We start from the raw sequence: 12,931 nt of genomic DNA on the forward strand, positions 1-12,931 counted from the left end.
GTAATAAACTAGAAAGTCCAGATGACAGTGAGCAATGTGCCGTTGAATACGGTGCAGGAATGCATAATTTATACACGCGTATTCCCTTGGCATGTAACCGTCATATCTACCTCATGTGCAGAGGAGTGTGCACATACACATGCACGCACTTTATCATTTCCTCTCCACTTCAATTCCCACTCCAGAAAGTATGTTACAGTTTAATGAATAAATCCATATACGATAGGGCTTTTATGAGCAGCGTTCACCGCCGACGAAAAGTGCAATAACAGCACCAGGGCTCTTGCATTAAAGGAAAAAATTGTGTTGAGCATCACAAATACCTGTTGTTGTTTTGTTGTTCGAATGACCTCATTTATAATAAAAAAAGTAAATGTGCCCTTCTATCACATCTTTTTGTTGACAGGGCAAAATGGAACAACCTCAATTGTAACAGGCCGAGGTGTGATTACGACTATTCAGATAAATGAGAGACACTTTATTTTCAATGTACAGTAAATGAGCAGGAATTTCGCTTGACAATAGACCATCCTTTTGTCCATTAATGCTGAATATTCTGTACAGGACGACAATTTGTCAGTTTGTTTGGTTGTCGTGTTTGTTTTGCGAGTCCGTTTTCACAAACATGTGATTTGCCACATCATGTGCGTTCCTTGTAAATTGCACGCGTGTCCTGCTCATGCTGTGTGGGTTTTGTGCACGTGTGCATGCACGTCTGTGTGCGAACTGTAATCGTCTGCTTGGGAGGGTCATACATCAAGGGGAGCAGGTGTCTGTGTGTCTTGTCTGTCAAGGGGAGCAGGCATGTGCATGTGTGTGCACGTGCGTGTGGGAGCATGTGTGTGTGCGCACCGAGGGCAGCAGGTGTGTCTGTGTGGTGTGCTCACTCGGCCAGATAATGGGCACATATGGATGGAGCGAGAGAGACAAATGAGAGACACCCACACATATGCACACACACACGGGGTATGAAGTTCATGCACATGTAAACAAGTGATGCAGACGAGCCTTTTAGTGGATTTGTGCACATGCTGTCCATTTATGTGTGTGAATGAGTGAATGACACATAAATTGGATAAAAATAATATTAGGCTTACAACTAGTATTTATGATGACAATGAAAATGAGGGTTAAGCATAATGGGATGTCATACAAGCCCTGAAAAACACCCAAGCACTGGCAATCACAATTCCTAGGCAAAAACTGGAGCAACAGCTCCACTGCTCCGTTTTATGTTTTATTGTTTTTGTCTAAATCACAGTCTGAAAGTGGTTGTGAAAGGCAGAGATGAGGTAACGATGCTGTGCATGAGACTGGTGATGGACTAGCCACATTTTTTGACTGAATAGATGATGGAGAAGTTGTGGAAAGAGAGCAAGAGAGAGAATACTTGTCAGCTATTTGAAAATGACAGAGAGGCAAGTGATGGGAGAGAGCATGAGAAGCAGCAAAGCAAGAGAGATAGAGAAAAATGGAGAGATGTGGAGGGGTAGATTGATGGAGGAAAGGAGGAAGGGTGCGAGGCTGAAAATGAACTTGTCCGCTGCTGGAGAACCAATGGAGGGAGTGACAGCTACATAGATTAGACAGAAAAGAGGGAGAAAAGTGGGGTGAGGAAGAGAAGTGGTGAGGGGAGGAGGGAGGGTGACTGTTAATAGGTATGGAGGGATGAAGAGGAGAAAGATGTGAGAAAGGGAAGAGATGGAAAGAGAGATATGGATGAGGGATTTGGCAATGATTAGGAGGAAAAAGAGAGGAAGAGGAGGATAAAGATGTAGCAGTAGAGGGGGAAAGGAGGAAGAGGTGCAGTCGCAAAAGGAGGTTGTATTTCAAAAGAAATGACAAGTCAGCTGGGAAGGCAGATGAGTGATCTGTTGTGTGTGTGTGTGTGTGTGTGTGTGTGTGTGTGTGTGTGTGTGTGTGTGTGTGTGTGTGTGTGTGTGTGTGTGTGTTGTAATGGGAAAAAAGGGCACTGGTCAGGCCCAATTTTCTGGACCTCAGTATGGCTGTTAATAAGATTTTGCTCTTTTTAAATTTTGAATTAGAGCTGCTGCACGGTGAGGGCCTGCAGTGTGTGAGTGTGGCTGCGTGTGTGTCATTAATTAGCATCTGATCAGGTGTCACCATCAGTTAATTGACTGATAATTACATCATCACTGTCCACCCAAACAGATCCCTGTTGGGACGGAAGCAAAAGCAGATGGGAGGAGGAGAGAGAAATGAGAAAAGAACGAAGAAAAGGAGAGAAGAGAAGGGCATACAGAGGAGATGATGTGAGAGACTGGGTTAGGATGGGATAATCTGATTGGTCCATTTCGCTGTACATTATCTGCTTGAGCCAATTAAATGAGCAGAGCGACTCAGGGCTTTGGAAGTTTGAAAGGGTTTTTTAAAGCCTTCCATGATGCTGGTATTGTAGCTGCATTTCGGACAGGGACTGTTTTGGTGGTAAGCAATATGAAACAGAGCAATGTGTAGCATGCTCTTTGTGTGAGAGTGTGTGTGTAGACATGGCATTTTATGGCAGAGTGCTTGGAGTTGCAGTGATAGCATCTCTCTCCAGTCTTTATCATTAAGTAGATAACAGCTCCACTGAGTTTGTATCACAGCTCATTATGGTCTGCAGTTCAGTTCACATTGAAGCTCAACGCTGTTAGGTTCACTTCAAGTTCAGTTAAAGTAAATGCTGTCTGTCTTGACGGGATATGGACTGATGTATAAGTCTTTGTAATGTCTTCGCTCTGTCCCTCTGCTTCATATTGCCTTTTATCCTGCCAGTACGTTTAAATCCAACATGTGAATTTCAGTGGCTGTAGCTTGTACAGTCAGATTTAATGTATTATTAGATACATAATTAGCATATGCATATTGCATATGTATTGTATAGAGTAGCACATACTTTAAGGACATGCACTCCGGTGTTTTCAGTTATTCTGGTTTATTAGACATCTGCTCAGGTTGAGCTATTAATTAGAATTATAATTGCAACCATCAGTAACAGGTGCAACAAAGTGAAAAGGGATGTCAGTCACACACAGGCCTCTTTTGCAGATCTATACAGTCCTGAGAAGAGGTCTAATCAGCTAAAAATACTGAAAGTCAACTGAGGAGATGAGCTTGAAAATATCAGACAGCATTTTGACTTGTCAAAGCAGAAAAAGCACATGTGGCTCACTGTTGTGGCTTATTGGGACACTTGAATAGAAGTGAGGTGTCATTAACCCTACTGACTCCACCTGTTCTTTTCCTAATATTGGAGTGAGGCAGTACTGTGGCATTAAATCGACCTTTGTCTGTGACTCAATGCTTATTGACAGTAGTGGCACTGGTAGAGCCACTGACCGCAGTGCTTCAAGAACATCAGTGTATGTGTGCATTATTAGAGCTGTTTGAAACAGGTTGCCGGCATCAGCTTCAGAATAAGCACATATTCACAAAAATCATTGAGGTTGATGAGGTAAAACATTAGATGTGTTGTCTTTCTGCTTTTGTACTATACTGCCAGTTGACGAGACTAAGGATTAGGAAGTTATCACATTCAGTTTTATTTATGTTTTACACAGGAAAAATTGGGGATTGGGGTTGTAGCTACTAATAACACTGTTCGAAGCAGAGTCACAATCCTTGACTATAGTACTGTAATAGCCATTGACTGGCTGAAATACTGTGGAAAGCTTTGTCTGCACTGGCACCATTGACTGCACTGACAGTAATACTATAAGAGTGAATTAGTGTGAAATATTTTCGGCTGCAAAGTCATATGACGGATGGATAAATTATTGGATTAAGTCCTGTCACTCGTGGTTAAGCACCCGAGCCCTCCACCCATTTTTTTTTCATTTTCCCTCTGTCCTTCTTTTTTCTGCTCCGTCTAGATTTTAATCTCCGTCTCCTGTTTCCTCCTCTTTTCCTTGTCTGTATTTGTTTCTTCCCTTTCTTCATCATTTCTGTTTCCCTCCCACAGTATATCCACCTCACGTCTTCTCCATCCTCTTTCCTTTCCTCTTCCATCCCTTCTTCCTTCTCTTGTTCTTGTCAGACAGAATCATATTTCTGCAGGCTTTTTCCTGCAGAATAGAGAGCTGCTATTGGCATTATAGTCGCTCACACCAGCACACAGTTTATTGTACAACACACACAAACACACACACGCATGCATGACATGACTGCATATGCATGCAACAGGACAGGCACTCAGACACACATGCGGTCAGGCAGATTAGTGGCTCAGTATTATTAAAGTTTTACTCTCTTCTAATCCTCACACTCTCACTCATGCAGCACACACACACGCACACACAAACACACACACACATATAATCACTTTCAGCATATTGTACTGCTGCGTGATCAGTTTATCTCACACTGCCTGGCCCTCTCATAGGATGTACCCCACTGAGGGTGTGTGTGTGTGCGTGTGTGTTTGTACGTGTGTGAACGATAGCGAGCAAAAGAGGGAGAGATGGTGATGTGCAACAGCAGTCAGGAAGCAGATATTAACACACAGTGGAGTCAGTGGTGGAGAGAAAGAGGACGACATTTCCCAGTACAGAGAATCATCTGGGAGTACTACAGCAAAAGCAGAGTCTGCCTCATGAATGTGTGTGTTTTCATGCTTGTATGTATCATAAAAGTCCACTTCGCTATTAACTTCTAGGCTCTCTCTGCATTTAAAAAGCACAGAAATCCCCTAAAATCAATCCCAGATTTGAGAGTAAATGGGGAAAATATGGTTCCATCCAAGTAGTGAGTTGCTCCAAATTGAAACCACAGTGGTATTTCCCATAAGGCACAGCTGCATCTGATACCAAGTGACTTCACCGCTGACGAATGTAAAGAACACCTCCTTGGGCACTGTATTCAAAGTGCACTGCTCCTAAAAATCAGCAGACATATCTCGTGTTGTTGTTGTTGTTTAGTCAGTGCTTTTGTATTAATATTACCTTGAGGGCATTCCTGTTTTATTTTAGCCATAATGAAAAATAAATAAAGTTTATTTATATAGCACTTATCTAAACAAATATTACAACATGCTTGGCATAAAAAAGAAATAAAAAAGAACAAATTACAAGAATAAAACTAACAATAACAATAGAATAATTAAAAAAAATCTGACAGGAAATACGTTTAACGGTTTCCATGAGGACTACCTTGGTCCTCTGGAGGTGGAAGTGACGTTTTGTAGGCTAACCTGCGCCACCAGAAGAGATGGCTTCCCGGTAAACTCAAACGTGTCATATTTACATATTCTGTAGCTAAACTGACCGAGTGGCAGTTTGTTTTGATTGTTGTAGGACTTTTGTGTGGTCCCCTTGGCTAAGCTAGCTGCTGTTGGCTAAAAACAGCGCTAGCTTGTTTTGCTCGTTTCCTAACGTTGACGTATTTGTAAACCTGTCAGTTGCGTAATGTAACGCTACTTAAGTTACATGTATTGTTACCAATGTGGCATGTATGTAATGCTGCCAGTGTACTTTCTTGAGTGCAGTTTTCAGATTAATTCTTAATTTATGCATTTTTATTATATTACTACCACTAATGCTATGCCATTTCAAACACAATATTGAGCTAACCTACTTGCTATATTTAACAGCTAGCTTAATTTCGTAACTTTTAATTGCTTTATCGTTATGTACCATTGGGTGGTTTAATCTAGGATTATATATTTCAAAAATAATTTGTGTGCGTTTTGGATTAAAATTTTGGTGAAGTAAAGTTGCTACTACACAGTGTTAGAGACAAATATTGTAAATTACTGACGTTATTGGACAGCTAGCTTAACGGGTTAGCAACTTTAAATCCTCATCAAAATTTTCGCCCAAAACACAAAAATCTTGTCATATATATGTTAGTATTTTTTTTTTTAAATAGTGTTATAGATTTAACCACCCAATGGTATATAATGATCAAGTAAATAAAATTTGCTCCCACTCCTCAATATACAAAATTTAAATGCTGTAAATGTAATGTTTACAATAATTCAATAATTTATGTAAAATAATACAACACTGACAGGAGCCACTCTGCTTCATAAAAAGCCTGATATATGAAATGTACTTGAAGCAGTATGAAAAGCACAAGTGTAAATAATTAAATTAATGTTGGCTCAACTCAATAGCTGTTCCAGTTCAGGGTCTTCTTAATGTGCATGCTGGCTCACAGTCACATTTTCATGGCATCGTTAATGTTATTATTAACACCTGTGCTGTTCCTGCTGTAATAAGTCAAAATGTCTGCTGTCTGCTCATTCTGCACAGAATAGTCACTACTAATGTGAGCAAGCCATAAGAATGAAGTACATATTGCTGATTATTTGGAGCTGGGATAAGTAAAAGAGAGTAGGCCTTCAGTGTTAATGTACCTAATTACATTTGTTTTTAAGTAATATTGTGAAATAATATGATATGTAAGTGGATAATTAGTGAGGAGCACCTTTGGATAGTGTGGCTGAAGCAGTAGCACCTGTTGATACCAGCAGTGAAGAGAGGGAGGTCAGAGGGCACAGGCTCCATGTTGCTCTGTGACACTACATGCATACTGTGAGCCACTTAATTGCTGAGCAAGTGTGTTTCTGATTTACATCACATTTGAGATTAGTACATTACTTATTGGATGACACGCCATAGTGTGGGCACCTGCAAAATACTACTAATAATAATAGAAGTTACAGCACTTTTTCAGAACAGCAGTTCACTTTCTGAACCAGGATTTAAACATTTCAGGACTGCAGTGAAGCAAATAAAATCAACTGAAAATAATACAAAAATAAAATTGAATAGAATTCCCAATAATAATAATGTAAAGTTAAAAACTCATAAAAGTACAGCAGTGCGTGTGATATAGATACCACTCTGCAGGATCTGATGTAACGTTCCCTCAGGCCATCATCCACTGTGAGTTCATATGCAGAAACTTAAAGCTCTGAAGTGAGAGGAGTGGGATTTCAGCGGATATTGTAACCACCCTGTAATCGTACTAAGCATTCAGGATAAGTCTATCTCTCTCCGCCTCCTCTCGCTAACCCCTGTACATCTCTTCTCCCTTTTTCCTGTTTCTCTCTCCTTATCTGTGTTGTAACAGCAGAGGTTGGATTAACTGTACAGGGTTTCTTAAACTTTTGTATTCTTTTTCTCCCCAAGGTAGCTCTGCATTTAGGGGATTTGTGAATTTGACATTGGGAATTACATTACGGTCAAATGTGACTGAAATCAGCCTATTTGTAATTTGCTGAAAGCATTGATGTAAATACTGTACATGTATTAAACAAGAATAAGCTTTCCATTCCCGCTGGGGCTACCTGTGCTGATACATTTAGTTACTCATGGCATTGTAACATATGCAGTACTACTACCACATATACGTCCATCTGATGGTACTCTGTTATTGTATGCAACTTGTAGCAGTATAAATTATATAAAAATTAACAGTGGTGATTCTGTCCTCAAACATTTGTGTTTTTCAAGCAACAATGTCATTAAGAAACGTTAGAAGTAGATTCAAGGTTATTACTCAGAAATAAGATCTGTTTGGTCAACATTGCTGAAATGATTTGATACTAGCAGGAACTTGCTCCTATCAGAAATATACAGTAGTTTCCATTAAGCATAAACCATAAACCTGAAAAGGGGATATCATTCCACAGTGTGTGTAATCTACTACAGGGTGAGAGCATTTGTGGAATCCTTGTTCAGATGTCAGAGGCATGGGAGGGCTGAGAGGATGTTATAACTGTCTTTAATCTGGCTAAGCATACAGTATGGATAATCCACTCTCTTTCAGCGCTTTTACTCACTTAGTCTTGTTCCTGCAATTTGTCTGGGTGAGACAACTATGTAATCTCACTGAGATTATTGTAATTCTGTTTTGAGTACTCTTCTCTTCTTTTATTCCTCTATATACATTTGCTGTCTTTTAATTTTATTCCTATAAGACTTGAACACGCTCTTTATGTATTGAATAACATGGTTCGAGATTGCTAAAGCTTTGACTGCATGGAATTGTTGGCCTTTGGGTTATGATTTTGCAAGACTCAAAATGAATTCATACTGTGACGCTTTAAAATTTGGACACTTGTAACTTCCCTGAAAAATTTGCCTTTACGTTGTGAAAAAGAAAAACAGGAAATGTCTCAGCAAAAAGCTAGAAAAAATGGAAATGTAACAATTATTAAGAGTTGTAACATAAAATGACCATTGCACAATGTTAGCAGATTGAATGGTCATTACACCAACCAGTCGTTGGCGGTCTGATGAGTGGTGTTGTTGACACAAAGTGAATGGACTGCATAACCTACACAATATGCTGAAGAACTAAACAGCACACAGTTAGCTCTGTTGCACTTGCTTGACAGATGGAAGTATATTAGTCATCGGTCTATCCTACGGGGAGACACTTCAGTGTCTGGAAAATATGCATGGCTCACTAACTGATATGTCAACAATTCAAACACCCTTGAAGCCTCCAAAGTAAACTAGCAAAATGTAAAAAATTTAAACAGTCAGTCAACTTTAAGGAACATGTGTGATGTATTAAATCAACAAGTGAATCACTTACTGACTGAAGGAGGTGATTTAAGAGCTTACTGACAGCTAACTTGTGTTGTTTGCTAACTTCTTTTCTCTTCTCTTTCCTTCCTGCTTCTCTCTATGCCAGGCTCCGACTACTCTCCACCTCCCCCCCTTCCTTGCCCTCCTCCCCCCGGCCTGACCAACGAGCACAGTGGTGGTGGGAGCCATGGTGACCATGATGGAGGAGGGGGCGGGGTCAACCACGGGGTGGGCGTGGTGGGCCTGGCCCCGGAGCACATCCCCACACCGGGGGCGGCCCTCAGCTGGCAGGCGGCCATTGACGCTGCGCGGCAAGCGAAAATGATGGGCAACGCAGCATCGAGCGGAGGGGCAGGGCTTGGGTCGGGAGGGGGCGGGCCCATCTCCACGGCTAGCTCCACGCAAAGGAAGAGACAACACTATAGCTCTAAGCCCAAGAAACAGACAACGACGACAGCCACAAGGCCGCCGCGGGCCCTGCTCTGTCTCACGCTCAAGAACCCCATCCGCAGGGCCTGCATCAGCATTGTAGAGTGGAAGTATCCTTTACCTAACCGTGAGTGGAGTCTGCAGCGTGGAATAACATGCAACATGTTTTGATTATGCTCTCAAGAAAATGTTTTTAAAGGTTGACACCTGACATTGATTGATTCACTTTTGTCGAGAATCTGTCCTCTTAAGCTCCGAGACGGGGACATTAAAATCAGGCAGATGATGCTGCCTTATACAGAGTTAGCTGAAGAATAGATTTGTAATTCACATAATCTTTAATATTGCAATGCTATTGTCATGTCAAAAGCATATACTGTACCTTCCAGGACTTCTCATTTGAAACTGTGACTGCAGTACTCTTAAAAAGGACTGACTGACTTTAAAAGCTTACATCTGTTAAGACAAGAGCCAAAACCAGAGAAATATACAAGTTTTCTGCAAATATATGCTGTGATAATGTATGTGTTGCTTCCTTCCAGTGTGGAATAGATGGATAGATGCTGGGTGGATAGATACAATTAGAAAAAAAATAAACATGGTAAGAAGGATAAGCCAAAGGAGAGGAAAAAGGAGGGCATGCAGGACGTAAACAGGTTGAGAACGCATCACACTTTCTCTTTCTGTCTTGATCATTTTTCATTCTCTGTCTCATTTGCCGTTTCTCTGTTTTCTACTCACTCGCCTTAATCCTTTCTCCCCTTCCTCTGTCTGTCCTCGCTCTTTTCTGCTCTCTCCCTTTCATCTTACATTCTTTTCTCACAGGAGGATAAAACAAATTGTGTCATTTTCATCCCTCCTTCACACCTCTCCCCAGCATATGTCTCTCCCCTACCTCTTTCTAACTGTGTTTATCCCCTCTCCCCCAGGTCCATCCATGCCTCTGTTCCTCCTTTGCTTCCCGCACCCTCTCCCTCTCATTTATTATCTGTCTCTCCCTCCCTCTGTCCATCCAAATCCCTTTATTTCTGCTGTTCCTCCATTCGTCCTTCCTTTCTACCCTTTCCGTTCTCTGGAGTTTCTGTCTTTTTCTTTCATGATTTGGAACATAATGACTTGGTTTTCCCTCAGGGTGAGAATGAGGAGGAATGGGAGAGGGACAGAAATGGCCAGTGTCACAGTCAAAGTGATCTGTAATAGGAGAGGGTCCACATGAGCATGAACTCCGCAAGAGCGTAGTCACACTTCATCCTTAGAGGGAGAGGAAGAGGAGGGGTTGGGGAAATGAGAAGGGCAGGGATGTGGGCAGGACATGGATGTCGACAGGAGAGATGATGGAGCTGAATAGCTGAGGAGGGAGGGTGGGATCGAGGGAGGATGGGCAAGGTAAACAAGAAAAATGACAGAGCAGGGGGAGGGCAAATAATGAGTGAGGGGTGGAGAGGAGAGAGGATAGGGGGATCATGAGGGAGGAGAGGACTGGAAAGCAGAGCGAATTGGTGAGGAAAGAGATGATGAGTTCGAAGTTGTGTGTGTTTGTATGTGTGTGTTTGAAGAGGTTCATTAGGGAATTACCAAAGTAGGATAAGTCAGAGTTGATCACATTGTAGGCTATAATGAGTCAAAGTATGATGGAAAACACTGTTTGCAATAATTGTACACCACATATAGGTCCTTCCTACATGCATATCAGAAGCTCCAGGACTGGTTTGCAACCCCACATGTCACAGTAACACTAATCTGTTTTATTTGAAACAATCTTCAAGCCTAAAAGTGTCTTCTAATCGAGATTTGAAAGAATTACATTTCACATTTTTAACTTTTAAGAAGATAGATTTGTTAGAGTTTTGTTAAAGTGTCCTTAATCCCCCTCAGTGTGGTACAGAAGGGGTCACAGGCAAATTATCCTTCTGATCACCTTGTGTATTTATAGTAATTACTGAAAGTCAGCATGTCAGCAGTAGACCTTAAGATAGCCTGTCCAGCTGTGCTCTTTTGGTAAAAAAAAGGAAAAAAAAAAGAAGAAAAGCAATGGAAAAAAGCACGCAGAATCCCTCAGGGTCTCTGGAACAATCTCACCCAATGACTGATGAGCGTTCCGATCATTACCCACAATTCCCGGCATCATTCATTTAAACAGCTCTGAAGGGAGGGAAGAGAGAGCCAGAGTCACGGAGAGAGAAAGGTGAGGGGATTAGATGAGTGAGGGAAAGAGGAAAGATGTTAAAGAGGGCTCTTAGGGAGAGTGAGAGGCCAGAAAGAGAGGAAGAAGCAAACAGGATGGAGCCTGAGTTGCAAAAAAAAGAAAAACAAGGATAGAGCAAGGAGTGCAAAAATTACAGTAAATTCTGTCCTTCACTCGTTTCAAAGATCCCCATCCAACTGTCTGTCTTTCTGCCTGATTATCTATCTAACTGTTCTACTTTGGGATGTCCTTCATACCTGCAGAGTGGGCCTGTGGTTGAACGTTAGTCTGTGGGTGACCTGGTGCTCTGTGCTGGATGCCTTTCTTATGTGTATAGTTATGCATTCATGTGCTTTTATTCTATAGGCTTAGCGTGTATATGTGCGTGCGCCAGCGTGTGTCTTTGTGCGTGTGTCCTGTATTCTGTGAGTACCTCTGTCTCTAGAGATAGCATATCCCAAATCTTCCTCTCTTCCTCCTCTGTTACCATGACAACAGCTGCTGCTCTCAACAGGTCGATGGGGCCCGCCTGAGCTCACGCATACACATGCACGCAAACACGCTCAGACGAGAGACCCCGCGCATAAACACTCCTGGAAGAGCGCACATATATTTGCACACAGACGATAAAGGACTGAAACACACACACGCACGCACACACACACACACACACACACACACACACACACACACACACACACACACAAACATACAGACACGGCACTCTCACATGCAGTGTAATTATAGCATTTAAGCATTACCTGCACACTGCAAGGTCAGCGTGAGAGACAAGGAGAGAGCAGGGGCAGGTGTACGTCTAACTACAATGTTCTCTATATGAAATCACACTAAGTGGTAGTTTTGAAAAGGTGTCATTGACTTCATTCACACCCACACACAAACACACACGCACAAACACACACGCACACACACACACACTCTGTCTCTCTCTCTCTCTCTCTCTCTCTCTCTGTGTTTCCCAGCTAGCAGCTTATGCATTGCATCAGGTCACATGAGGGGTTACACTATTTGTAGGCATTTTCAGCTCAATCAGAAAAAGAGATAAATATTCTCAGCAAAACACAGAAGAGTGTTGAGCTTGCTCTCCCGGATGATATCAGTATATCCCTGCTTTCTTATTTGGGTTTGTCGAGATAAGAGATTGTGCTGTGTTATTGTGCAGCTGCGTGCAGTGTTTGTGTGAGGCAACTGCTGAATGCAGAGCATTTGGAATAACAGCATCCCGGTGTGTCTGCAGATGCAAATGTGATGATTTGTCCTAAGCATATACAGTTAGCTTGTTAAAATGCTGAATGTATATGTTAAATTCCAAAATGCCTCAGACAGTTGCACCCTGGTGAATACCACATCATGTTAGCTGCGAAATCTGCTGAGCTAACTGGCTGCTGATTTCAGTTATGCTATGTATCTATCAGTCAGAGTCAGTCCCCACAGTTAGCTTTGAACAAAATCATTGCCATCATACCAATCCTTATTTCTTTGCTGCAATGCTGTTAAATTTTTCGATTTGCTATTGTTATGCTGATTAATGTACAGCGCGTTATTAATAGACTTGGTGCTTGGTTTGATTCTTCACTCAGACGCCCAGAATTTCCTCCAAGTGCTGTTTTATTCTCAACGGCACACCAAACAGTAGATTTATTATCATGTTGATAGGAGCAGACCTCAAGGGTTTTTTTGAAATTATGGGTCAGGAACCTAGAATGAGTCACAAGCCTGTTTTTCTGTGGGTCCCGCATGTCTGAGTGTGTTT

The 12,931-nt window shown here is 41.7% G+C and overlaps 1 protein-coding gene across 8 annotated transcripts in view; it reads left to right on the forward strand.

Moving 5' to 3' along the window:
- Positions 1-12,931, forward strand: part of cacna1c (calcium channel, voltage-dependent, L type, alpha 1C subunit) — a 176,903-nt gene that overhangs the window by 40,600 nt on the left and 123,372 nt on the right. For all 8 annotated transcript variants that reach the window (XM_070991717.1, XM_070991718.1, XM_070991719.1 and 5 more), the window contains exon 2: positions 8,650-9,082. In XM_070991717.1, the coding sequence (XP_070847818.1) occupies positions 8,650-9,082 (433 nt within the window). The remainder of the gene's footprint in view (positions 1-8,649; positions 9,083-12,931) is intronic.

This window comes from Chaetodon trifascialis, chromosome 22 (assembly GCF_039877785.1).
Source record: "Chaetodon trifascialis isolate fChaTrf1 chromosome 22, fChaTrf1.hap1, whole genome shotgun sequence".
Lineage (NCBI taxonomy): Eukaryota > Metazoa > Chordata > Actinopteri > Chaetodontiformes > Chaetodontidae > Chaetodon > Chaetodon trifascialis.